At 45.0% G+C, this 25844-nt stretch overlaps 1 protein-coding gene across 1 annotated transcript in view; it reads right to left on the reverse strand.

The window, feature by feature from the left end:
* LOC137370201 (cytosolic non-specific dipeptidase-like) overlaps positions 1-25844 on the reverse strand; it is a 43533-nt gene that overhangs the window by 5091 nt on the left and 12598 nt on the right. The window contains exons 5-10 of the mRNA XM_068032518.1: positions 24033-24121; positions 21511-21708; positions 20526-20610; positions 13597-13757; positions 8723-8887; positions 6807-6948 (exon numbers count right to left, since the gene is read on the reverse strand). Coding sequence (XP_067888619.1) covers positions 6807-6948; positions 8723-8887; positions 13597-13757; positions 20526-20610; positions 21511-21708; positions 24033-24121 — 840 coding nt within the window. The remainder of the gene's footprint in view (positions 1-6806; positions 6949-8722; positions 8888-13596; positions 13758-20525; positions 20611-21510; positions 21709-24032; positions 24122-25844) is intronic.

Genomic DNA, 25844 nt, shown 5'->3' on the forward strand with positions numbered 1-25844 from the left:
GGTGAGCAATAGTTAACCGGCTCTAGGATTCTTTCCTGAAATGTACTTTACTTCATTCAGTATCAACACTTTCATAGAAAGTTTAAGACACAGAAAGAGGCCACTTGGCCCATCGTGTCTGTGCCAGCCGAAAAACATTCCAGCTATTCTATTCCCACCTTCCAGCATTTGGTCCATATGCCTGCAGATTATGGCATTTGAGATGCATATCCAGATTCCTTTTGAATGAGTTGAGGGTTTCTGCCTCAACTACCCTTTCAGGCAGTGAGTTCCAGACCCCACCACCCTCTACGTGAAAAAGCTTTTCCTCATCTCCCCTCTAATCTTTCTACCAATCACTTTAAATCTATGCCCCCTTGACACTGACCTCTCTGCTAAGGTAAATAGGCCCCTCAAAATTTTGTACATTTCAATCAGATCTCCCCTCAGCCTTCTCTGTTCCAAGGAGAACAACCCCAGCCTTTCCAATCTTTCCTCATAGCTGCATTTTTCCAGTCCTGGCTACATCCTCATAAATCTCCTCTGTACCCTCTCTAGTGCAATTACATCCTTACTGTAATGTGGCGACCAGAACTGCACACAGTACTCAAGTTGTAGCCTAACCAATAATTTATACAGTTCTAGCATAACCACCCTGCTCTTATATTCTGTACCTCGACTAATAAACGAAAGGATTCCATATGCCTTCTTAACCACCTTATCGACCTGTCCTGCTATCTTCAGGGATCTGTGGACATTTACTCCAATGACCCTCACTTCCTCTACACTTCTCAGTATTTTCCCTTTAATCGTGTATTCCTTTGCCTAGTTTGACCTCCCCAAATGCAAGTGTGAATTAAACAGGGAGGTTTGGTGGGGTCAGCAATATTTTCTAAGTATGGTTCTGTCAAGTACCAGCCAGCTCTCAAGACATGCTGGTAGAACTACACCCACCACTGTGACTTTATTGGTGGTGCACTCTTGTCTCTAAGTCATGAAGGCTGTGGGTTCAAGTTGCACTCCAGGGCCTTGAGTACAAAATCTAGGCTCATACTCATGGAGCAGTACTGAGGGGGGTACTGCCTTTTAGGTGAGACATTTAAACTGAGATCCTGTTTATCCTCTCAAGAGGATAAAAAAATCCCATGGCAGCTATTTCAAAGAAAAGAAAGAGAATTCTCCTGGCCATTATTTATTCCTTAACCAAAGTCATTAAAACATTGCTGTTTGTGGGAGCTTGCTGTGTGCAAATTGGCTGCTGCATTTCTTACATTACAACAGCGACCAGCCTTCAAAGAAAATGCTTTATTGGTTGTAAAGCAATTGGGAGGTCCCGAGGTTGTGGAAGATGCTATATAAATGCAAATTTGTTCTTTCGTTATTTTATATTTGCAAATAAAATGACTCCAAATTACAGAATTGTTAGCAGTGCAGAAGGAGGCCATTCGGCCCATAGTGTCTGCACTGAAATGGTGACATAGCATTCTCTCTGTGTATATAGTCATAGAAAAGCATTTGGGAGAGTATAAGCCATGAAAAGGCAGAGAGAGTACAAATTCACACACTAGAGGCAGCATGGCTTGTTTAGTCCCAGAGTGATTTTCTTTCCCTTCTCCACGAAGGTACAAAGGCCGGAATTTTACCTTTTTCACGGCTCTGTGTTCCAAGAGATGGAAGCGGGTGCAGAAGTTGCTCCCCCTCCGTGCCTAGCTGCTGCCGATATCGGCGCGAAACATCCAATTAGAGGTTCGGCAGCGTATTTCTGTCAGAAAAGGGTGCGCGCAGGCGGGAGGGTGAGCATCGGCAGGGGCAGGGCTAGAGCCAGAAGAGGGTGCTGAAAGCCATTTAAAAGGGCTTTCAACAACCTCAGTGGCTCTGAGAGGCTTACCTGCAACAAACAGCACGCTTGGAGGAGCAGCATATTGCAAAAGGAAATACAGCAGCCTGAGGGTGAAAGGAATAGAGCAAGCAATAACGGACCCATCCATCCAACACTTTCTAATAAAACAGAAACCCACCAGAATCCGCTGGCGGTAACGAAAGGGAGATGCAGCCGCATGGCCCCCCGGTTCTCCGAGGACTCCTTGCAAGTCCTCCTCCAGGCGGCTGAGGCAAGGCGGGAGGTCCTCTTCCCATCAGATGGAAGGAGGAGGCCTCCCCAGGTCAGCTGGGGGTAGCAAAGGAGGTCAGCAGCCGCGGGGTAGTGAGGAGGACATGGGTCCAGTGCCGCAAGTGATTCGATGACCTCTGCACTCTGCCAGGGTAAAGGGCATTCCGCTGTCATCACAGCTTTTACCTGACCCGGGAGGGTCAATGGGTGCTGATGCTGAAAAGTTGAAGCCATCCAGCTTCAGTGATTGGCTGCAGCCCTGCCTTGAGCCGTATAATGGGCACATCTGAGATGCACAATGGTCCAGAAGTGTGCCATCTGTGCATTTCAATGGAATTGGTTCCAGATGCAGCGCTCAGCCCAAGGGGTGAGTGGGTGATCTTTCAAGTCAAGGGTCTTAACAAATTGCCTTGTGTCTCCATAGGAGAAGAGGGCACATAATGCCCGTGAGAGGGTCCGGACTGGTGGCGGAGTGGCCAACCTTGCCTTTTTGACCAGATTGGAGGAGGATGCGTTGACGCTTGCAGGAGAGGATGGAGGACGTGCTACAGCTGATGGTGAGGCCGACGCACCTGGCCAGGAAGGTGAGTTCCTCAGAATGCAGTCAAGGGACGGTGGGTGGTGGTGGTGGTGGTGGGTGTGGGGGGTCGGCGGTGATTGTTTCAGGCAATGAAGGGTGCCCGTAAAGTTTAAATCACACACACATATGCCCACACTGCAGTCTATGACATGTACTCCAGTCAGGAATGTTGATCACAATTGATCATTCTGATTTTCCCTGCAGGTGAAACAGAGCAGAACCAGGCAGCGTCTCCGGGACTCATCCGTCCACCTGTGAGGAGGAGGAGTGGACCTCAGAGGGTGCAGCGTCACATCCTCGCCCCGCACCAAGCACCAGATCAAAGACAGTCACCTCGGGTGGGATGTGTGCCTTCTCGGATTCGCGGTCACAACCTGGTGTCAGCACCACACACGTGCCAGAGGCAGTATCAGCCAAAGCCACTGACACTCAGAGGACTGTGGGAGGCCAGGCCAGTGCTGAGCCCCAGCTGATGAGCCGCTGCTGACGTCCATTCGGTGGGAGATGCTGCAGGTGTAGCTTGGGGTTCGTGGGGATCTGGCGGAGTTACCAGAGACATTGCGTGCTATGGCTCGGACTTTGGAGATCTCCATCCAGGCCATGAGTACCGCACAGTCCCTGTCATCTGCCCACCAGGCGTCCTCCATTGATTGGTGGCTGTGTTGGAGGGCCCGATCCTGGAGACCACGCAGAACCTCAGAGAGTGAGATCCATGGACCGGTGCCTTAGAGATCTCTCTAGGAGGCTCCTGCAACATCTGGAAGCTGCTCATCCCTCTGAGGTCAGCAGAGAGGACCAGCTGAGCCTCGAGTGGGCACAGGGGCAGCAGCAGCAACAGGGGGCTCTTCTCAGGGCACTCCTGATGCATCCTGCAGCTCCTTGTCCCCTCTGCCTGTGACATCAGCACCGCATAATCCCAGGGTGTCAGACTGCTCAGGGTCACCTCAACATGCCGGGGCCCTCACAGCCTCGGGCCGGCACAGGACACCCTCCAAAGTTATCCAAAGCCACAGGGCAGCCTGAACAGCCACCTGCCTCTGTCATGGCTAACGGTGAGGGATCGTCTACACCCGTGAACACTTGCAAACGTTTCAAAAAATCACACTAACAGCACGATGGGGTCACTGGTGCAATTTGTAAATATTTATTTGATGTTGAAACTCACAAAAAATTATTAAATTTTTCACTAGGCATTTTCATCTGTCACAAGTCAATGCTGATTTTTTATTTATTTTATTTAGAGATACAGCACTGAAACAGGCCCTTCGGCCCACCGAGTCTGTGCCGACTAACAACCACCCATTTATACTAACCCTGCAGTAATTCCATATTCCCCATCACTTACCTACACTAGGGGCAATTTACAACGGCCAATTTACCTATCACCTGCAAGTCTTTTGGATGTGGGAGGAAACCGGAGCACCCGGCGAAAACCCACGCGGTTCACAGGGAGAACTTGCAAACTCCGCACAGGCAGTACCCAGAATCGAACCCGGGTCCCTGGAGCTGTGAGGCTGCGGTGCTAACCACTGCGCCACTGTGCCACCCACTGTGGCGATCTGTTTGCTCTGCATGAGAAGGACACTTGGGGAGGTGGCACATTCAGGCCGTGTGGTGTTTGTGGGAAAGATGGGCAGCTGAGATTTCCCCCTGAAGGTGAGTGCTTCTGCGCTTCCAGCTCATGTGAATGTCTCATTTCAGACTGACATGTCAGTCGCTGGGTGATGAGCCTCCATTCAGGAGAAACGCCTCCCTTGCAATCAACTCCCGCAAATCTCCAGCTCATCTCCCCCTGCCGTTCTGGTGGCTGGTCCCCCTCTTCCTCAACCTCAGCTGTATCACCATCCTCGTCTGGGATTGCCTCGTGCTGAACAAAGTCATCATCCTCCAGGGCCTCTCCCCTCCCCATCTCCAGGCTATGTAAGGTGCAGCAGACGACAACTATTCTCGATACTCTTGTTGGTGAGTACTGGAGGCTGCCACCTGAGCGATCGAGACACCTAAATCTCATTTTGAGAAGACCTATAGTCTGCTCTATGGTCACTCTGGTGGTCGCATGGCTCTCATTGTAACGTTCTTCTGCCTCATTCCTTGGGTTCCTCACCGGCGTCATCCACCATGTCTTCAGCAGATAATCCCTGTCGGCAAGTATCCATCCTTGCAGGCACTCGGAGGGGTGGGGGTGGTGGGGGGGGGTTGCTGAATAGTGCTGGCACCTGAGAGTTCCGGAGAATGAATACATCGTGACTGCTACCAGGATAACGAGCACACATCTGCAATATACCCTTACGGGGGTCACAGACAAGTTGCACATTCATTGAGTGAAACCCCTTTCGATTAACGAAGGCCCCTGATAGACGTGCAGGTGCTCTAATGGCCATGTGTATGCAGTCAATCACGCCTTGGACCATGGGGAACCCAGCGATGGCACTGAAGCCTCTGGCTCTCTGGGCCTGACTGGCAGCGTCCGTCTTGAACTTGATGAACTGGTTGGCATCAATTACCACCTTAATGCAGTGATGCGCTGATGATTGCGAAACTCCGCACATGTCTCCTGATGAAGCCTGGAAGGAGTCTGATACGTAGATTTTCAGAACGACTGTTAGCTTCAGTGTGACTGACATTGGATGGCCACACACGCAGTTGGAGCTGACTTCTGCTGCCAGCATCTCACACAGAGATGTGACAGTCTCTCGGGACAGGCACAGTCTTCGACGGCACTGGCGCTCTGATGTCTGCAGAAAGCTCAACCACGGGCGGTAGACTCTGCCTGCTGGGTAGGCTCATCTCCTCACAGATGGTTGCACCCGGGGCACTCTGTTACCTTCCTGCCCTCCCCCATTACGAGGCTGCACTTGGCCAGCAGGTTGCTGATTTCCCTGGCCAGTTGTCCTCCTGTCCCTCCTTGTGGCGTAGTCTTCCTCATTAGATGAGCCGCCTCCAGAGTGGACAATTCCCATGGCTGCAGTGTCCCAGAGATGTTATGAAGACAGGTATTAATAGTCTGTTGCAAGGACAGGCACTCATAACCCCCCTCCCCTACACAAAATAAATCAGTGATGCTGTGGCCCGACCAGGAGTAACTAACACTCAGGTGAACCAGCAGAAACAACCCCAAACCTAAAAGTAGCGCACAGAAATATCACAGAATAATGGGGGGAAAAAAGTACCTCCAACTCCTTCACAGAGACACTGGCTGCCGCTCTTTTAATGCTGTCGGGTTCCCGACACCCCCTTCGACTTGTTTGGCAGAAGTAAAATTTGACAGCCGATGTAAAATGGGGTTTGGGCATCATGACGTCGGGGACCTGACCCAATGTCATTGCCCGCCATTTTTCACCTCGGCCATCTTGGAGGACTCCCGTTTTTTGAAGGTAAAAGGCCGGCCACTGTCTCTCTGAAGTACCCTCCAATTGAGGCTCAGATTGAATGGGGATATGGGAATTGAGGATTGAATCCATGTCTTCAGTCCCAAGGTACTGTTTGTGTTCTGTGGATTAATTACACTATATCACTTGACAGGGTAGCACTTGTGATTTTTTTTTGAAGGCTGTATTACAATAACAACAACGTGCCTTTATATAACACCTTTAACATAGTAAAACATCCCTAGGCGCTGTATTTTTGAAGTGTAGTCACTGTCATAATGTTGGAAAATGCAGCAGCCAATTTGTGCACAGCAAGCTCCCACAAACAGCAATGAGATCACCATAGAATGGTTCAGCCTGTCGTATCCGTGCCAGCTCTCTGCACGAGCGACTCCATTGGCCCACACCCCTGCCTTTACCCCGTAGCCCTGCAGATTTTCTATCTTCTATCTTCGAATATCCAATTCTCTTTTGAAAGCCATGATTGAATCTGCCTCCACCACACTCTCAGGCAGTGCATTCCAGATCTTAACCACTCGCTGTGTAAAAATGAGCATATCATCTGTTTTCAGTGTTGTTGGTAAAAGGATAAATATTGGTCAGGACACTGAGGAGAACTCCCCTGCTGTTCTTCGAAATAGTGGGTATAGGATCTTTTACTTCCACTTGTGAGAGGAGAGATAAAGTCCAACTGTTTTAAGGTGTTGCTTGAGGAATCATTAGCAGGTCCCTGTAAGTTCTAGCATCTTGTTACCTACAATAAACTAACCTTTTCTGATGGCTCTCCGTCCAGCGTCATATTGCTTGTCACGGACATCAGTGACCCAAGCTTTCGATCCAGATTGTAAAGTGATTCGCAGTTTGTTGGGACTTCCACGCTCTTCAAATACTCGATTGAGATATGTTGTCACCTGCAAAGAACATCTGAGTAAATTAGCACCAAAAACTGCAGCACAGTAAAGATGTACCATATTTGCCGGAACATAAGACGCACCAGGATTTTGAAAGGAAATATTTAGGCATAACCGTTGGACGGCAAGTTTAGGCAGTCCTTTACCAGAGAAAAAGTGCACCTTATGGTCCAGCAAATACAGTAATCATCTATCACAACACATTATCTCATTTACAATTGTTGCATCAGAATCACAGATCAATAAAAATAATGACACAGGCTCGCAAAGCCTGGGATTCATTTCTAAGGAACAAGTGAAGTGTTTAACAAAAGCAAAATACTGCAGATGCTGGAAATCTGAAATAAAAACAGAAAGTGCTGGAAATGCTCAGCAGGTCTGGCAGCATCTGTGGAGAGAGAAGCAGAGTTAACGCTTCAGGTCAGTGATCCTTCTTCAGAACTGGCAAAAGTTAGAAATGTAATAGGTTTTAAGAAGGTCAAATGGGGGAGGGTGGAAAAAGAATAAAAGGGAAGATCCGTGATAGGGCGGAAGATGGGAGATATTAACAGGTTATGCTTAACTTCTATCGAACCTTGGTTAGACCACACCTGAAGCACTGTGCATAGTTCTGATCTCCATATTACAAAAAAGGATATAGAGGGACTGGAGAAGGTACAAAAAAGATTTATGAGGATCAGGTTGTACCTATCAGGAAAAAAGGAACAGGGTGGGGCTCTTTATAAAAAAAAGAAGGTTGAGGGTTGACCTGATAGAAGTCTTTAAAATTATGAAGAGGTTTGATAGGGTAGACAGAGAAAAGATGTTTCCACTTGTGGGGGAATCCAAAGCTAGGGGTGATAAATATAATATTCGCTAATAAATCCAATATGGAACTCAGGAGAAACCTTTCCCCAGAGAGTGGTGAGAATGTGGGACTAGCTGCCACAGGGAGTAGTTGAGGCAATTCAGCCTGATGCATTTAAGGAGAAGCTAGATAAGTATGTGAGGAAGAAAGAAATAGAAGGATATGCTGATAGGGCGAGATGGAGAGTGGTGGGAGGAGGCTCACGTGGAGCATCAAATCCAACACGGGCCAATTGGGCCAAATAGCCTGTTTCTGTGCTGTACATTCTCCGTAAATCTATGATATCTGAGCTGAAAGATTGCACAGACTGTTATGAATGAGCAGGATTTCTTCCTGCTGCTTATCCCTGTCCCAAATCACAGGTTGGGGGAGGAGTGCGGGCAGGGGCTGGTGATCATTAGAATATTCCAAGTAGGCAACCATTCCTCATGCAGTGGTGGAGGGATCCCGGCCACCCCGAAATGGGAGGACATCCAAATCCTCAACCAAGCTCAATAAAATTGTTTTTTTAAATTTACAATAAAACCCGGCCTCAGTGAACAAACTGGCAACCTTGGGAGGGTGACCAATCTGTCTGGGATCAACTATCAGGGGATGATGGTAGAATTGACAAGACATCCCAAGGGAAAGGAGTAGGCACACACCCAATATTCTAGTACAGTGTAATGAGGGAAGCACCCTCTCCATGCTGTAAGTCTTCTTGATGGGGTAGAAATACATGTGGGAGAGGTCTGGACTGAAGATAATTTATGCTTCAATGTGTGCCTTCATTACATCCTTCCCCTTTTTCTCATTCCCACCTCCTCCTCCTCATTTTCTCTCTCATCCCCTCCTTTCCTTTTCCACCTTTCCTGTACAACTCGGGTCAATTCCCCTTCAAATCTTGATGAAGGTAAATCAACATTCCCAATTGACTGAAATGTTTACCTGATTGCTCAGCTTTTCAGGATCCATGTTGGGGACTAAGCGTATGGAGAATTTTCCCGTCACTTTGGCAGGGATAACAGTTTTGCTTCCAGGTCCTGAGAAGGCTCCTTCAATTCCATGAATGGACAACGACGGAAATCGCCACCGGTGAAGGAGAACATCCTCCTAAATAATGTAACATAGACATGGTAATTAAAATGTCAGTGTTGTAATCTAAAGAAGCACTCTCCCTGGCTCTGATGGCACAGTTTGCTGATGTAGCAGCAGTAATTACAGCAACAACTTGCATTTATATAGTGCCTTTAACAGGGATAGGCACCGACATATTGCAGCACAGGCATATGACAAAATTATTGACTCAGCTACAGACGTAGAGTAATTAAACTGTAGATAAAGTAGATCTAATGCCATCAAAACACAGTCTGATTTAAAACACATTTCCCCTTATAAATAAAGCACCTTAGCATACAAACATCAATAGAGAGCAGCACAAATGTATCAGCTAGCTAGCAAGGAAAATAGTATGCAATGCTATTGCGAATTACTTTTGTTGACAGAAGAGAGCATGTCACAATATCATGTGGTGGTAGATGGACCTTATCGGATGACGTCTGTGAATTCATATTGCAAAGTCATCCAATAAACCATGAAACTCAAGGAGAGGATTGTTATCGTTTTATTGAGGTGATGCAGCAGAAAAATGAGCAATAGGAAGACGGACTATTTCTCACACTGCTATTGCCACAAGACAATTTAACCCGTGATGGTCAATGTTTGTGCAATTTCTCCACCTGCTTGTAATATGTGTCTGAAGACAGGGCAGGCACCAAAAGGGCAGTGATCCCTAAATCAGGAAAATTTTATAGGATGGAGCAGATAGTACTTCAGAAGAGTCATGTAAAAAAGAAAAGCAGAGTGGGACAGAAAGGAACAGAGAGATTAATGGTAGGTAGCCAGGGCTGGTTTATTCATCTTGACAGGCTGTTAAACCAGGTCCTGGATACTAAATACAGAAACAATAGCATGACTCATGGACAAAATGTCACTTACTCACCAAAGCTAGTGACAAAATTATATAAACGCAACTATAAATAAAGTGTTCCCTTCCGTTCCTCCGATAAAATGATTCTCTTAAATTCAATTATATTTGTATTTCAGTCTATCACTGTTGATTCTGATTCAGCTCTGACAAGATAATTATTAACAACAAGCTTTTCTGCCAAAATTTGAGCTGTTGTTGCTGCATATATTATTCAGTTATAAAATGCTTAGTCACTATCTGTAACATTGTATTCCAGACTGACCAATTTATGTTCAAGTGAAACCTCTTACCTGTTAGCAAAGGTTCACTTGTAATGTTATGTAATTATATGATACAGACAACTTTCAAATGACATTGGCCACTCAGGTTATCTGTCATCAAACTGGATAGTGAATGATGCACATTGCAGTTACAGATTTTTGACATACTTGTAAAACTTGTCCATTAATCCAATTTCCAGCAAAAAAATTCAGTTACTGACTGTTTCTAACATGGTTGTTGAAACATAATAAATTTTTACTATGTCTTCCCTGATAGTTTTTAAAACTGCAAATGCAGCAAGGATTTTGTTCAGGAATCATAAACAATTCATCATAGATTAAGGTTTATTAAAGCTATCCGTGACATTGCATTTACTAACTATTGTATATGGGTCAGCAGTTTCCTGTTTTTGCTAATATCACTCAGTCCCATTACACCGTACTCGTGTTTTCATGAGGAACTTACAATGCTGACTTCTGGACATTCCTTGGATTTTCTTGCCCGTTTTCCCCTCAATACAATGTGATTCAAAATGGATAGCAGTGGAATTGTGACATTTATATAGAAATTAAAGTCAAGCAACTTTCAACATGTCACTGAGCTTGTGTCCAAGTGAAAGTAATGCATGCCAGAGCATAGATTTCGAGACATTCCCTAAGTCACTTTTGCCATTTTTAAGTGAGATTACATAACACTAGCCTTTAAACTTGTGTTTTAAAATAACCTAGCTGCTAGGGAGTGGGGGGAGAGACAGAGAGAGGGTGGGGTGGGGGGGGGGGAGTACAGAGAGGGAGAGGGTGGCCAACCTTTTTGTGTAGGGAGCCACGTTAAAATTTTTGTCTTACATAGGGGGTCGCTGAGAGAATTTCAGACAGATAAAGGCATTAAAAAATTAGCTTACTATTAATCAAAACAACAACAAATGTGCATTGTTGTGAAGAAGTTTAAATTAAAAGACTAATTTATTGAGGTACTTTCTCATCACGATGTTGGACACTGATTGGAGAGATACCTAGCATTTCTTTTTTGCTTGCACCAGTAGTCAATGTCTGCCTGCATACATGTCGTAGCAATGCAGAGTATTATGGATTGATGTTCATCTGTCAGGAGTGATCTTGATCACACTCTTTCTCCCTCCTCTCTGTCGCTCTCTCTCTGTCTATCTCACTCTCTCTTTCTCTGTTCCTCTCTCTTGATGTTGCCCCTCTTTGTGTCCACCCTCTCTGTGTTCCCCCTCCTCTCTGTACTGTTCCCTCCCTCTCTATCATTCCCCCATGCCATTCCTCCCTCTCTGTTCCCCCTCTCTGCCTCTCTCTCTGTCCCCTCTCTACCCCCCTCTCTCTGTCCCTCCCCTCTCTGTCTCTCTCTGTCTCTCTCTCTCTCTCCCCCTCCATCTCTGACTCCCCTCTCCCTCCATCCCCCCGCTCTGTCCCCCTCTCTCTCTCCCCTCTCACTCCCCCACCACCACCCCACCTCTCTGACCGTTGCTGAGAGTAGGAACAGCAGTTTCCGAACTTTGGATAGATTCAGGGTTTTCCGGCAGGCTTTGAAAAAATCGGAACCTGCCAGAAAACCCCGAAGCTGTCCAAAGCTCAGAAGCGTGGGCTGAATTTTATGAGCGTGCTGCAAATCGTGGTGGCGCACTTTGAAGTTGGCGGTCTGCCCGCGCGGAGCAGCCGCCGCAGAACTCCCGCGATATTTCACACAGCGGCTCATTTAAGTGGAGGGGGGCAGATCAGCTGCCCCGAATGACGTAGAGGCCACTCCGACCCCGGCAACAGCCTCCGGCACCAGCGTGCAGGCGCCTGTGCCATTTTTAAAGGGCTTCAAGCCCTTAGAAGAAATTTGCACTTTTAAAAGCATTCTTAAAAGCATTTTTGCAAGGTCACAATAAAAAAACAAGCGAGGCCCCTCTTCCACCACCCCCACCCCCCACCCCCCAACCAATGATATAGAAAAGATTCATTTTCCCTCCCCCCACCCCCGGAAAACAATGATCCTGACCTTTCAACCCTAAACTTAAAGATCTTTGCCATTCAACCCCTTCCCATCATCCCCTCAACCAATAGAATCAGTTTATTCCGCACCCCCTCCACCCCCGATCTGAAAATTACACTCCTCGTCAGTGTCTCGCCTCAGTTCCCCAAACGGGGATCCTACGGCACGGGACGTTCGGCCACCAGCTGGAATATCGCTGTGGGATGATCCAGGTCAGTTCATTGGCATGCATTTGAATTAATTTTATTATGCAAATGATGGCTGTGCCACCAAGCTGTGGACGGGCAGCATTGAGGCTTCGCCACCGCTGGTAAAATGCAACAGGGCCTTCTCAGCATCAGGGGTCGAGGCGGGCCTCTCCCAGAAGAATTTTCCGGCCCCCCCCCAACCCCCACCATGACCCCCGAAGCTGGAGAGCTAGTACAATTCAGCCCGCTGTCTCTGTTCCCAGCACCTATCAGCTGTGAAACTGACAGGGCGATTGTTTTAAAAGTCTGGTCAGAAAGAAGAAGCCATTGGGAAATTTATCGTCCCTGAAATTACCAGTAATGGACCTCAAAATCTTTTACCACGGACACTGGTGTCCGTGTACGGACGTGTTACCGACCTCTGCCTTTAACACAGTAACGCATTAAAAGGCGCTTAAGAGGAGCAATTATCAGACAAAAAGTGACACGAAGCCACATAAGGACATGTTAGGACAGAAGGAGATAGGTTTTTAAGGGGCATCTTAAAGGAGAGAGAGAGAGAGAGGTAGCGAGGTTTAGGGAGGGAATTTCAGTGCTTAGGGCCCAGGCAGCTGAAGGCACAGCCACCAATGGAGAAGCGATTAAAATCAGGGATGCACAAGAGGTTAGAATTGGAGGAGTGCAATTTGGCAGTCGGATGACCTGTGCCCAATTGGGATTACATTTGTAGGGTTCATTAGTTAGGCATCTTGACTGCCTATGCTCTGCTCAACTTGTGAATGTTCTCAAGATTTGAGGAGCTTGCATTTATATAGTGCCCTTCATGACCTCAAGACATCTCAAAGCACTTTACAACAAATCAAGTACTTTTGAAGTGTACTTACTGTTGCAATGTGGGAAACATGGCAGCCAATTTGCACACAGTAAGATCCCACAAACAGCAGTCTGATAATCACTGTGTTCTAGTGATATTGATTGAGGGATAAATGATGGCCCAGGACAGCAGGTAGAACTCATCTGCTCTTCTTCAAAATAGCACCATAGGATCTTTCACATCCATCTGAGAAGCCAGACAGGGCCTCGGTTTAACATCTCATCCGAAAAAACAGCACCTCCCACAACACAGCATTCCCTTAGTACTGAACTGCAGCATCAGGCTAGATTATTTACTCATGTATCAGGAGTAATCAGGAATTTGAAGCCACAACCTTTTGATTCAGAAGCAGGAATGCTACCCATTAAGCCACAAGTGGCAAAACAGTCCAGTTTCCCAAAACTGACTTCCTTCATTCTGATGAGCAGGAGAAGCCAGCAAATATTATTTTACTTTAATTTTTTTAAAGACTGTAATGGGTTGATGGCTATTATTTGTAATATTACTATACCTTGGTTTTATGAAGGAGTTCTGTTGTACCAATGGTATGCTTGAAATATTCAAGATTAAATTCAATTGCTTCATACAAATGAAGTTCCTCATCTGTTAGGGGCGCAACATCCGCATTGATGCCAGGAATCAGGATATGACCAGTTGAATTCACGAGGCTGTCTGAAATTGGATTATTGAATTTAGAATCATAGTAGTTTACAGTGCAGAAAGGCTCCCTTCAGCTCAACATGTCCATGAAGTCTTAGCTACACTTATCTAATGCTAATCCCACTGCCCTGCTCAAGATCCATAAACTCGGTATCTTCTGGACACTAAGAGAATCAAGGGATATGGAGATAGATGGTGTTAAGGTAAAAGATCAGCCATGATCTTATTGAATAGTGGACCAGATGCAAAGGGCCGAATGGCCTACTCCTGCTCCTATTTCTCATGTTCCTCTGCTTCAAATATTTATCCACTTTTCCCTTGAAAGACACAACAGCCTCTCCCACGACCAGTCTCTGCAATTAAATTGACCACTTGTCAGCAGCCTGTTGATCAGAAGAAATAATGATTCCCTACTCGGCCCATCTGAGTCCTTCAAAGCTTAAAACATACCCATAGAAATAGCTTCAGTGTCTCAAGTCTCCCTCATAGGTATAGTTTTCCATGGCTGGTGTCTCCCTGGTGCACTGAGGTGAAGCTCTATAGCTTTAATGTGCTTCCTACAATACAGCACCCAAAGTTACACATAGGACATAAACACTCCTTTCAGGTGAAGCAGCGATTTACTTGTACTTCTTTCAATGTAGTATACTGTATTCGCTGCTCACAGTGTGGTCTCCTCTACATTGGGGAAACCAAACGCAGACTGGGTGACCGCTTTGCGGAACACCTCCGCTCAGTCCACAAGCAGGACCCTGAGCTTCCGATTGCTGGCCATTTCAACACTCCCCCCTGCTCTCATGCTCACATCTCTATCCTGGTCTGCTGCAGTGTTCCAGTGAACATCAACGCAAGCTCGAGGAGCAGCATCTCATCTACCAATTAGGCACACTACAGCCTGCTGGACTGAACATTGAGTTCAATAATTTCAGAGCATGACGGGCCCCCCATTTTACTTTTATTTTGAGTTATTTTTTCTTTTCTACGTTTTTTACAATTTTTTTTTTGTTTATTTCATTTCATCTTAGTTTGTTCAGTTTGTTTACCCACTGTTTTTTTCATGTTTGTACTTGCTGCTGTTCAATCTTCAGTTCATTAACACCCTATCTGTACTAATGCTTTGTCTTTCAACACACCATTAACATATTGTTTGCCTTTGCTCCATGACCTTTTGGTCAGCTATGTGGCCTTGTCCAATCTACTCCTTCTCCATTGTTATCTCTTGCCCCACCCCCGCCTCACTTGCTTATAACCTTTGACATTTCTAATATTTGCTAGTTCCAAAGAAGGGTCACTGACCCGAAACGTTAACTTTGCTTCTCTTTCCACAGATGCTGCCAGACCTGCTGAATGGTTCCAGCATTTCTTGTTTTTATTTCAGATTTCCAGCATCCGCAGTATTTTGCTTTTCTTTTAAACATTCATCATTACCTCTTGTAGCTTTCTGTCTCTATTTTTAAAACCTAAAATCTTCTTTTTTTTTAATGCCTTTGTCCACCAGGACTCTGACTGTCAGGGAATTACATATCTGAAATCCTAGATCTCTCTGCTCATCCAACCCCTTTAATTTAGTGTTTATTTCCAATCTCCCAAAATGTGTTTCCCTCCACAGTAAATTGCGTCTGCCACCTGCTTGCCCATTTTCCTAACGCGTCTATGTCCTTTTAAAGTATTTTATGCCCTCTTTACCCTACAGTCTCAACACTCACAATTTTGCAAGCTGTTTGTTCTTACTTAGCGTGCAATATTCACTGAGATACAGCAAAGGGACAGTGTATTCCCTCTCCTTCCCTTCTACCACCATAAGCACACACACACATTAAAACCAGAGTGCACAAATAATAGACTAATAACAACATTGCCAGTTTTAGCAATGTAGAATCATAGAATGTCACAGCAAGAAGGGAGGCCATTCAGCTCATGGTGCCTGTGCCAGCTCTTTGCTTGAACTGACCAATTAATCCCATTCCCCCTGCTCCAATTGCAACATGGATAGCCAAGGTCAGCAGGGGTCAGAAGGCCAGCAGGAACCAGAGATGATTGTTTTTCCTCTCCTCAGCCAGAGCATGAAGGTGTCAATAACACTGTTCCTGCGTGCTAGCTCAGTACAGGTGAGGAGCTGAACTTGACTGATGTGATCAGCAGCATGTTGAATAGTGCATTTATTCACTAGGCTACCAAAGTTTCAAACAATGCCATTCATTGAGACTTCAGATTTTCATCTGCATTTTGTACAGAGAGCACAGGAGGAGGACATTCAGCCCTTCGAATATGTTCCGCCATTCAATTAGATCATGGCTGATCTGCCTCGTAACGCCATCTACCCACCTTGGTTCCATAGTCCTTTATATCCTTCCCTAACAAAAATCTATCAATCTCAGTTATGAAATTTTCAATCGACCCCCAGTCTCAACAGCTTTTTGAGGGAGTGAGTTCGAGATTTCCGACACCCATCGTGTGATGAAATGCTTCCTGACATTGCCCCAGAATGGCCTGGCTCTAATTTTAAGGTTGTGCCCCCTTGTTCTGGACTCCACCACCAGAGGAAATAGTTTCTCTCTATCTACGCTCTCAACTCCTTTAATCACCTTAAACACTTCAATTAGATCACCTATATTTGCGGGAATACAAGCCTAGTCTAGACAACCCATTCTCCTAACTTAACCCTCTTAGCCCAAGTGTGATTCTGATTAAATAAAAGTAGTAATTCTGTGGAGAGAGAAACAGAGTTAACTGTTTCAGGTCTGTGAGCTTTCACCAGAACCTGAAACATTAACTCTGTTTCTATCTCCACAGATGCTGCCTGACCTGTTGCGTATTTCCAGCACTTTCTGTTTTTATTTCAGATTTCCAGCATCTGCCATATTTTCCATTAGCTTTTTATTTTTTTTTTGTACCTATGCACTTGCTTTTAGTCATTTCTCTGCTTGGACTCCCTAGATCTCTCCATTCCTCTACCATTCCTAGCCTCTCACCATTTAGACTGATCTATTTTGCTTAGGTCCAAAGTGGTCCACCTCACCCTCCCCATATTGAACTCCATTTGCCACTGTTTTATCACTCACATTTGAGAAGTAAGATAGCTACAGCTTGCTATGTTCTCAACTGCTCTAACTTGGTAAAGTCTTGCTCGCTCTGAAAATAACACCTTCACAGCCAAGGCTGAAGCACTTGCGATCATCTTCAGCCAGAAGTGCCGAGTTGATGATCCATCTCAGCCTCCTCCTGAGGTCCCCAGCATCACAGATGCCAGTCTTCAGCCAATTTGAATCACTCCACGTGATATCAAGAAATGTCTGAAGTCATTGGATATTTCAAATCCAACCCGGCCAATTGCTGCCCTATCAATCTACTCTCAATCATCAGCATAGTGATGGAAGATATCATCGACAGTGCTATCAAGTGGCACTTACTCAGCAATAACCTGCTCAGTGATGCTCAGTTTGGGTTACGCCAGGGCCACTCAGCTCCTGACCACATTACAGCCTTGGTCCAAACATGGACAAAAGAGCTGAACTCAAGAGGTGAGGTGAGAGTGACTGCCCTTGACATCAAGGCAGCATTTGACCGAGTATGGCATCAAGGAGCCCTAGCAAAACTGGAGTCAATGGGAATCAGGGGGAAAACTCTCTGCTGGTTGGAGTCATACCTAGCGCAAAGGAAGATGGCTGTGGTTGTTGGAGGTCAATCATCTGAGCTCCAGGACATCACTGCAGGCGTTCCTCAGGGTACTCTCCTAGGCCCAACCATCTTCAGCTGCTTTATCAAGGGAAAAAAGTCCCTGGTGTGAGTAATCTATAGGTCCCCAAACAGTAGTTCCGCAGTGGGGCACAGTATAAACCAAGAAATACTGGGGGCTTGTAAGAAATGTACGGCAATAATCATGGGTGATTTTAATATGCATATGGACTGGATTAACCAAATTGGCAAGGGTAGCGTTGATGGAGAGTTCATTGAATGTATTAGAGATTGTTTTTTGGAGCAATATATTGTGGAACCAACCAGGCAGCAGGCTATTCTAGATTTGGTATTGTGTAATGAGGTGGGATTGATTAACGATCTCAAAGTTAAGGATCCTCCAGGGAAGAGTGCTCATAGCATACTAAAATTTCAATTTCAGTTTGAGGGTGAGAAACTGGAGTCCCACACTAGCGTTCTGGATTTAATCAAAGGTAATTACATAGGCATGAGGACAGATTTGGCCTTAGTAGACTGGGCAGGAAGACTAAAAGGTAAGACAGATGTTTAAGGAGATATTCAGTTCCTCCCAACTAAAATATATTCCAGAGAGGAAGAAAGATTGTAAGAGGGGGAAAAAACATCCATGGCTAAGCAAGGAAGTTAAGGATAACAAAGACAAAAACTTAGGCAAACATATTGCAAAGGTCAGTGGCAGGCTGGAAGATTGGGAAACTTTTAAAGATCAACAAATGGTTACTAAAAAAGTAATAAAAAGAGCAAAGGTAAATTATGAAAGAAAACTAGCGCAAAATATAAAAACAGATAGCAAAAGCTTCTATAAGTATATAAAAAGGAAGAGAGTAGCTAAAGTGAAATTTGGTCCCTTGGCAGATGTGACTGGGGAGTTAATAGTGGGGAAGACAGAAATGGCAGAGACACTAAATCAGTATTTTGCCTCAGTTTTCATGGTGGAGGACGCTAGTACCATCCCAATGGTAACAGGTAATGCAGAGGTTATAGAAAGGGAGGAACTTAGAACAATCATCATCACTAGGGAAAAAGTACTGAGCAAACTATTGGGATTGAAGGCAGACAAGTCCCCAGGGCCTGATGGCCCACATCCTAGGGTCTTAAAGGAAGTGGCAGCGGAGATGGTAGATCCATTGGTTATAATATTCCAAAATTCCCTGGATGCTGGAAAGGTTCCAGTGGACTGGAAAAATGCTAATATAACACCCTTATTCAAAAAGGGAGGGAGGCAAAAAGTAGGAAACTATTGACCAATTAGTTTAACATCTGTCATTGGGAAATTGTTAGAATCTATTATTAAGGAAGTAATAACAAGACATTTAGAAAGTCAAAACGCAATCCATCAGAGTCAGTATGGTTTTATGAAGGGTAAATCGTGTTTGACTAATTTGCTAAAGTTCTTCGAAGATGTAACAAGCAAAGTGGATAATGGGGATCCTGTAGATGTAGTATATCCGGACTTACAGAAGGCATTTGTTAAGGTGACACACAAAAGGTTAATACACAAGGTAAGATCACATGGGGTTAGGGGCAATTTATTAGCTTGGATAAAGGATTGGCTAACCAACAGAAAACAGAGAGTCGGGATAAATGGGTCCTTTTCTGGTTGGCAAGATGTAACTAGTGGGGTGCCACAGGGTTCAGTCCTTGGGCCCCAACTATTTACAATTTATATTAATGACTTGGATGCAGGGATAGAAGGTACTATAGCCAAATTTGCAGATGACACTAAAATAGGTGGGATAGTAAGTTGCAATAATGAAATAAAACATTTACAAATGGATATGGACAGGTTAGGTGAATGAGTCAAAATTTGGCAGATGGAGTTTAATGTGGATAAGTGTGAGTTATCCATTTTGGTCCGAAGAACAGAAAGGCAAATTATTATCTAAATGGAGAGAAACTTCAGAGTGCTTCGGTGCAGAGGGATCTGGGTGTCCTCGTGCATGAATCGCAGAAAACTAGTATGCAGGTACAGCAGGTAATAAGGAAGGCAAATGGAATTTTGGCATTTATTGCTAAAGGAATAGAGTATAAAAGTAGGGAAGTGTTGCTGCAACTGTACAAGGCATTAGTGAGACCTCACCTGGAGTATTGCGTATAGTTTTGGTCCCCTTACTTGAGGAGGGATGTAGTTGCATTGGAGGCAGTTCAGAGGAGCTTCACTAGATTGATTCCAGAGATGAGGGGTTTGTCTTATGGAGAGAGATTGAGCAGTTTAGGCCTTCACTGTTTAGAGTTTAGAAGAATGAGAGGAGATCTCCTTGAGGTATATAAGATGATTAAGGGGATTGACAAAGTAGACGTAGAGAGGATGTTTCCACTTATGGGGCAATCTAGAACGAGAGGTCATAGTTTTAGGATAAGGGGTAGCAGATTTAAAACAGAGATGAGGAGAAATTACTTCTCTCAAAGGATCATGAATCTGTGGAATTCACTACCATAGAGTGCAGTGGATGCTGGGACATTGAGTAAATTTAAGGAGGAGATAGATAGATTTTTAATTAGTAATGGGTTGAAGAGTTATGGAGAACGGGCAGGAAAGTGGAGTTGAGGCCGAGATGAGATCAGCCATGATCGTATTGAAGGGCGGAGCAGGCTCGAAGGGCTGCATTGCCTACTCCTGCTCCTAGTTCTTATGTTCTTATCAATGACCTTCCTCATCATAAGGTCAGAAGTGGGAATGTTCGCTGATGATTGCACAATGTTCAGCAAATTTCGTGACTCCTCAGATACTGAAGCAACCCATGGTCAGATGCAGCAAGACCTGGACAGCATCCAGGTTTGGGCTAATAATTGGTAAGTTACATTCGCACCACACAAGTGCCAGGCAATGACAAGAGAGAATCTAACCATCTCCCCTTGATGGTCAAAATCCTGGAACTCCCTTCCTTACAGCACTGTGGGTGTATCTATACCCAAGGACTGCAGCGGTTCAAGAAGGCAGCTCACCATCACCTTTGCAAGGGAAATTAGGGATGGGCAATAAATGATGGCCTAGCCTGCGATGCCCACATCCCATGAATGAATTAAAAAAACCTTCATTTCCATCATGTGTAAATTATTTCCTACCTAGGAGAGCAATCAGGTCAGTCATTGCCTCATGTACTGATCCCCCATACAGACCGGAGTGCAAATCTTGATTTGCACATTGTACCTGGGGGACAAAAATGCACAGATTACATTTCTGCAACAGAAACAGCAATCCTTTTCAAATGAACATAGAATTGATAGTGCCTATGTCAAAGAAACATGTCATTCAGCCCAACCAGTCCATGTCAGCATTTATGCTCCACTCAAGCTTCCTCCCATCTTTCCTTGTCTCACTTGATCAGCGTAACCCTCTATTCCTTTCTCCCTCATATGCTTATCTAACCTCACCTTAAATGCATCTGTTATTAGCCTCAACCACTCCATCCTCGCCACTCTCTGGTAAAGAATTTTCCTCTATTGATGGCCTCTAGTTTTGCTCTTCCCCACAAGTGGAAAAATTCCCTCTGTGTCTACTCTAAGAGACCCAGCCTGTACATCCTCTCCTGATGGGTATAACCTCGACACAATATACAGCAGCAACTTGGAGAGACCAAGGCAGAGGGAGATGGCAAGGTAGCTGAAGGAGCATGGATGTACAGTGGAGTAGATGGAGTAGGGAATGAGGAGCAGGCTGGTGGTGGGAAGATTAGTGCAGGGCTATAGGAAAGGGAGGAGACTGTGAAGGTGGGGAGGGGTGAGGCTGGGATGGAATTTGATGGTAAGGAAGAGAATCTTGAAGTTGATTCTCTGGGGCAGGAAGTCAGTGGAGTTTGGCATGGACAGCCGTGATGCAGATGTGGTTTCTTGTACGTTTGAGGTCATGACCCACCCCATTCTGGATGTCTTGTAGTCTATGGACAGTGGAAGCAGAGGAAACAAAAATGATTTTTTTCCATAGTTCCCTTGATTTCAGTGAATGCTCAAAAACCCTTTTGTTAACCCAAATTTCTTGGTATTCAATTTGTTATTTACCATCAAAACTATGTCCTGCCAGTTGGTTGAGACTATTAATTTCCCTTAGTACCTCTACAAAGAAATCGCAGAGTCCTCGTGTTCCATAAGTCAGGGCTGGTTTCTTGCTTAGCCACCCACTATCTGATATAACAATGTAGTCTACGTTGGAAAAGAAGGTGTCATTTTTCTGTCTTAAGAGTTCATCCAGACCCCTGGATCCAGATTCCTCCATTCCTTCAAAAATAAACTTTAAATTCACTGGCAGCTCCTGAAATGAAAGCAGAATTATATTACTGAGCAGTGAATGCTCAAGGACTTCCTAGTCATTTCATTTTTCTCCTCACAAATGAACCAAGTACTTCCCCGTTATCCTCATCCAGTCAGTTCTAACACCTTGGGCAGTTCACCTGGAGTCTTGCTGGATGCAATATTGGGAAAGGGCAGTTCTCAACCTTTTAGTCTTAACAATTTGGCCAAAACCGATGAAAGCACCTTCCAACACAGATGTCCTTTTTGTCAAGTTGACAATCTGAACTCGGCTGTCTCTCAACCCAACACCGCATCATTGATGGTAAGATGCATCAATTAACTACATTTTGTTGTATCTGAGCTTTTGAACTTTTCGCATTTGAAGATTTAAGTGGTTAGCTGACCTAATTTCTCTTAGGCATATGCAAATATATCAGCCCAGGCTGAAATATTTGCCAGAGTCTTTTCAAATTTCTTTACGAGGTGAAAGCAAGACTCCAAAAGTACAGGGACAAACAAAGTCTATGGTTATGTGGTGCAGCACCCAATCCCTTGTTTGATTGTTGGGAAACTGGGTGCAAGTGGATTTTAGCCCTGTTTGGCACTCCAGGGTAATCTTCCCACAAAGCCATGGTGCAGTATACCTGGCAAGAGGCTTCAGCCAATCTCAACAGTACTTGCAAGATCTGGGAACGGAGGTGGAGAAAGCCAACATACTTTCAGGGTCCTGACAAGTAAGACTACCCAACAGTAAAAGGATCTCTGCACTCCGCCAATTGTGGTCTCTTCCTTCATCCCCCTTTTCCTTCATCCCACTGTTACAGGCCAGCCTTCAGCTGCCTGAGGACCCTAAGCTCTAGAATTCCCTCCCTAAACTCGTCCACCCCTCTACCTCTCTCTCCTCCTTTATAACACTCCTTAAAACCTACATCTTTGACCAAGCTTTTCTTCATTTGGCCCCTTCAACCTGCTCCGCCATTTAATAAGATCATGGCTGATCTGATTGTGGCCTCAACTCCACTTTCCTGGCTGCCCTCCATACCCTTGACTCCCTTGTTGGTCAAGAATTTATCTAGCTCTGCCTTAAAAATATTCAACGACCCTGCCTCCACTCCCTCTGGGGAAGAGAATTCTAAAGACTCACAACCCTCTGAGAGAAAAAATTTCACCTCATCTCTGTCTTAAATGGGTTGCCCCTTATTTTTAAACTGTGTCCCCTAGTTCTAATCTCTTCCACAAGGGAAACATCCTTTCAACATCCACCCTGTCAAGTCCCCTCAGGATCTTATATGTTTCAATAAGATCACCTCTCATTCTTCTAAACTCCAATGGATACAGACCCAACCTGTCCAACCTTTCTTCGTAAGATAACCCCCCCCATCCCAGTCGAGCGAACCTTCTCTGAACTGCCTTTAATGCATTTATGTCCTTTCTTACATAAGGAGACCAAAACTGTGCACAGTATTCCAGGTATGGTCTCACCAATACCCTATACAAATGTAGCAAAACATCCCTACATTTACATTCCATTCCCCTTTCAACAAACAACAACATTCCATTTGCCTTCCTAATCACTTGCTGTATCTGCGTACCAGCCTTTTGTGATTTATGTACCAGGACACCCAGATCCCTCTGTACCTCAGAGTTCTGCAATCTCTCTCCATTTAAATAATATGCTGCTTCACTATTCTTCCTGCCGAAGTGGATCAGTTCACATTTTCCCACATTATACTCCATTTGTCAAATTTTCACCCACTCACTTAACCTATCTCTATCCCTTTGCAGACTCCTTGGGCTGCATTTTATAGGATCTTCTATAGGAATGGTGGTGGGGGGAGTATGAAGATTGCGACGGATGAGGCCCGCCACCGACCCTGATGCTGGCAGGGCCCATCCCGATCTCGGCGGCGGCGGCAAGGCCTCGGGGCGGCCACCCCGCCACTCAGCGACAGGACCCACATTGTAATATGCAAATGGGTACTTACCATTAATGAATTAACCAGCATGTTGCAATCTTCATTCCAGCAGCCGGCAATGCCACACCTTCGAATCCCCGCTTCTCGGCAGTGGGCTTTTAAAATGCAGCCCCTTATGTCAACTTCACAACTTACTTGACAACTTACTTTCCTACCTATCTTTGTGTCATCAGCAAATTTATTAACCATATGTTCGTCCCTTCATCCAAGTCATTGATATAAATTGCACATAGTTGAGGTCCCAATATCTCCTTATGTGGCTCGTTGTCAAATTTTAGCTGATTGCACTGCTGTGAAGCTCCTTTGGATGTTTTACTACATTAAAGGTGCTACATAAATGTAAGATGTTGTTGTAAATGGTACCTACTTGCTTCAGTGCTTGAAATGCCTCAATTGCATGGAGCCAGGCCAAAACAGGACCTTTGTCATCCGAGGATCCACGTCCATAAAGATTACCTTCAAGAAATTCAGAGGAGTATTGTTATTAAAGGCAGGAAAATTAGTTCCACTTGATGACCCAGTACCTGCACCACCTGATAACAGCAGGATACAATATAAATACATCAACAACAACTTGTGATGGAAACCACAACTGCCAAGATGAGACAGATTAATTTTGTCGTATGGAACATTATTTTTGAACTGTTATTGGACTTGAAATAACTTGTTTAAAAAGACCACAACAGTGGCTGAAAACGTGGCTGCACATTTGCATTCTAAAAGACAGTTACATGAAGAAGACAATGGGAGTACTCCCTGATTCAATTAGCCAGATGGATTTCTGTCAATAGTGGTGCTCAAGAGACATTGAGAACCATTGAGCCAGCATCCCACCACCACCCAGCACCCCGTCCCCAAACACTGAGAGCGTCTGGTAAGCTTGTAGGAATCCACAAATCCTGCAGGCGAGGTTGCTCTATATAAGGAGCTAGTCACATGACTAACCTGCTGGGCAACCTGGGGTTTTTTGAATTGTGCCTGACACAGAACAGTTTGGAAAGAGACTGCAAGTGAATTTCAAAGAGAGGGCACCTCTCTCTCCCTCTCACGCAAAGTTCCAGGGACCCATGGAAGTAACTTAAGCCTCACGCAGAAGACCAGCGAAACAAGTTTGAAAGTGTGCAGTGGGCCTCAACGAGAACTGCAAGACTTAACTTCAATCAAAAGCTTTATATCCAATCCAAAACCAGTAACTGAACTCCAGCTATTACTTCAAACCTTTCCCTTTCTTTCTCCTCCTCTGTCTCTGTTTACATGTGTGTTTATCGCGTATGCATGCTAGCGTGGTCGTGGCACGTATTTTTAGCAGTTTGAACTGAATTAGAGTTTTAAGGTTAATAAACTTACACCTTTCCTGTTTAAATCTGAGAAAACCTGTCTGGTTGATTTCTTTGCAATTACAATTAGAGAGCATTGAGCAAGAACTCACTGCAGGGAAGCTAAAAACACGGTGTTTTAAAAATTGAACCCTGTTACGACCAAACCAGGAACGGCTGAGAGGGGTGCCCTAGACCCCTGCCTCACCCGGTCGTAACACACCTCAAGTGTAATGAAAGTTCACAAGCTGTTACAGAAGAGTGTTATCAAACAAAATTCGACACCAAGCCACATAGAATGATCCAGCACAGAAGGAGGCCATTCAACCCATCCTGCCTGTGCTGGCTCTTTGGTAGAGCTATCCAATTAATCCCACTTGAATCTCGCACTATTAGAAGGGGATATAAGGGAGTTATTAGGACAGGTGATCAAAAACTTGGTCAAAGAGGTAGGTTTTAAGGAGTGTCTTAAAGGTTGAGAGAGAGGTACTGAGGTGGGAGAGGTTTAGAGAGGGTATTCCAGAGCTTAGGCCTGGGTCGCTGAAGACACAACCACCAATGGTGGGTTGTAGGGCTAGAGGAGTTTACAGAGATAGGGACGGAGGGATTTGAAGACAAGGATGAGATTTTCATAATCGAGTGCTGGTGGACCAGAAACTAAAGATGGCGTTACCTAAGGGGAATTCTTGTTAAAGGGGATACACGGTACTGCATATGGCAAGTGATGGTGGTTTTGTCGCCTCTGTTTGATTAGTCTTAATACAGGAATAAAGGGCCTGAATATAGTGGTAATTCTGCCCAGAGCAGCAAGAAGGTAATAAAATAGGCATTGGATTTTCATCCTGAAGAAAAATGAAAATAAT

Source organism: Heterodontus francisci, chromosome 5 (genome assembly GCF_036365525.1).
Source record: "Heterodontus francisci isolate sHetFra1 chromosome 5, sHetFra1.hap1, whole genome shotgun sequence".
Classification (NCBI taxonomy): Eukaryota; Metazoa; Chordata; class Chondrichthyes; order Heterodontiformes; family Heterodontidae; genus Heterodontus; species Heterodontus francisci.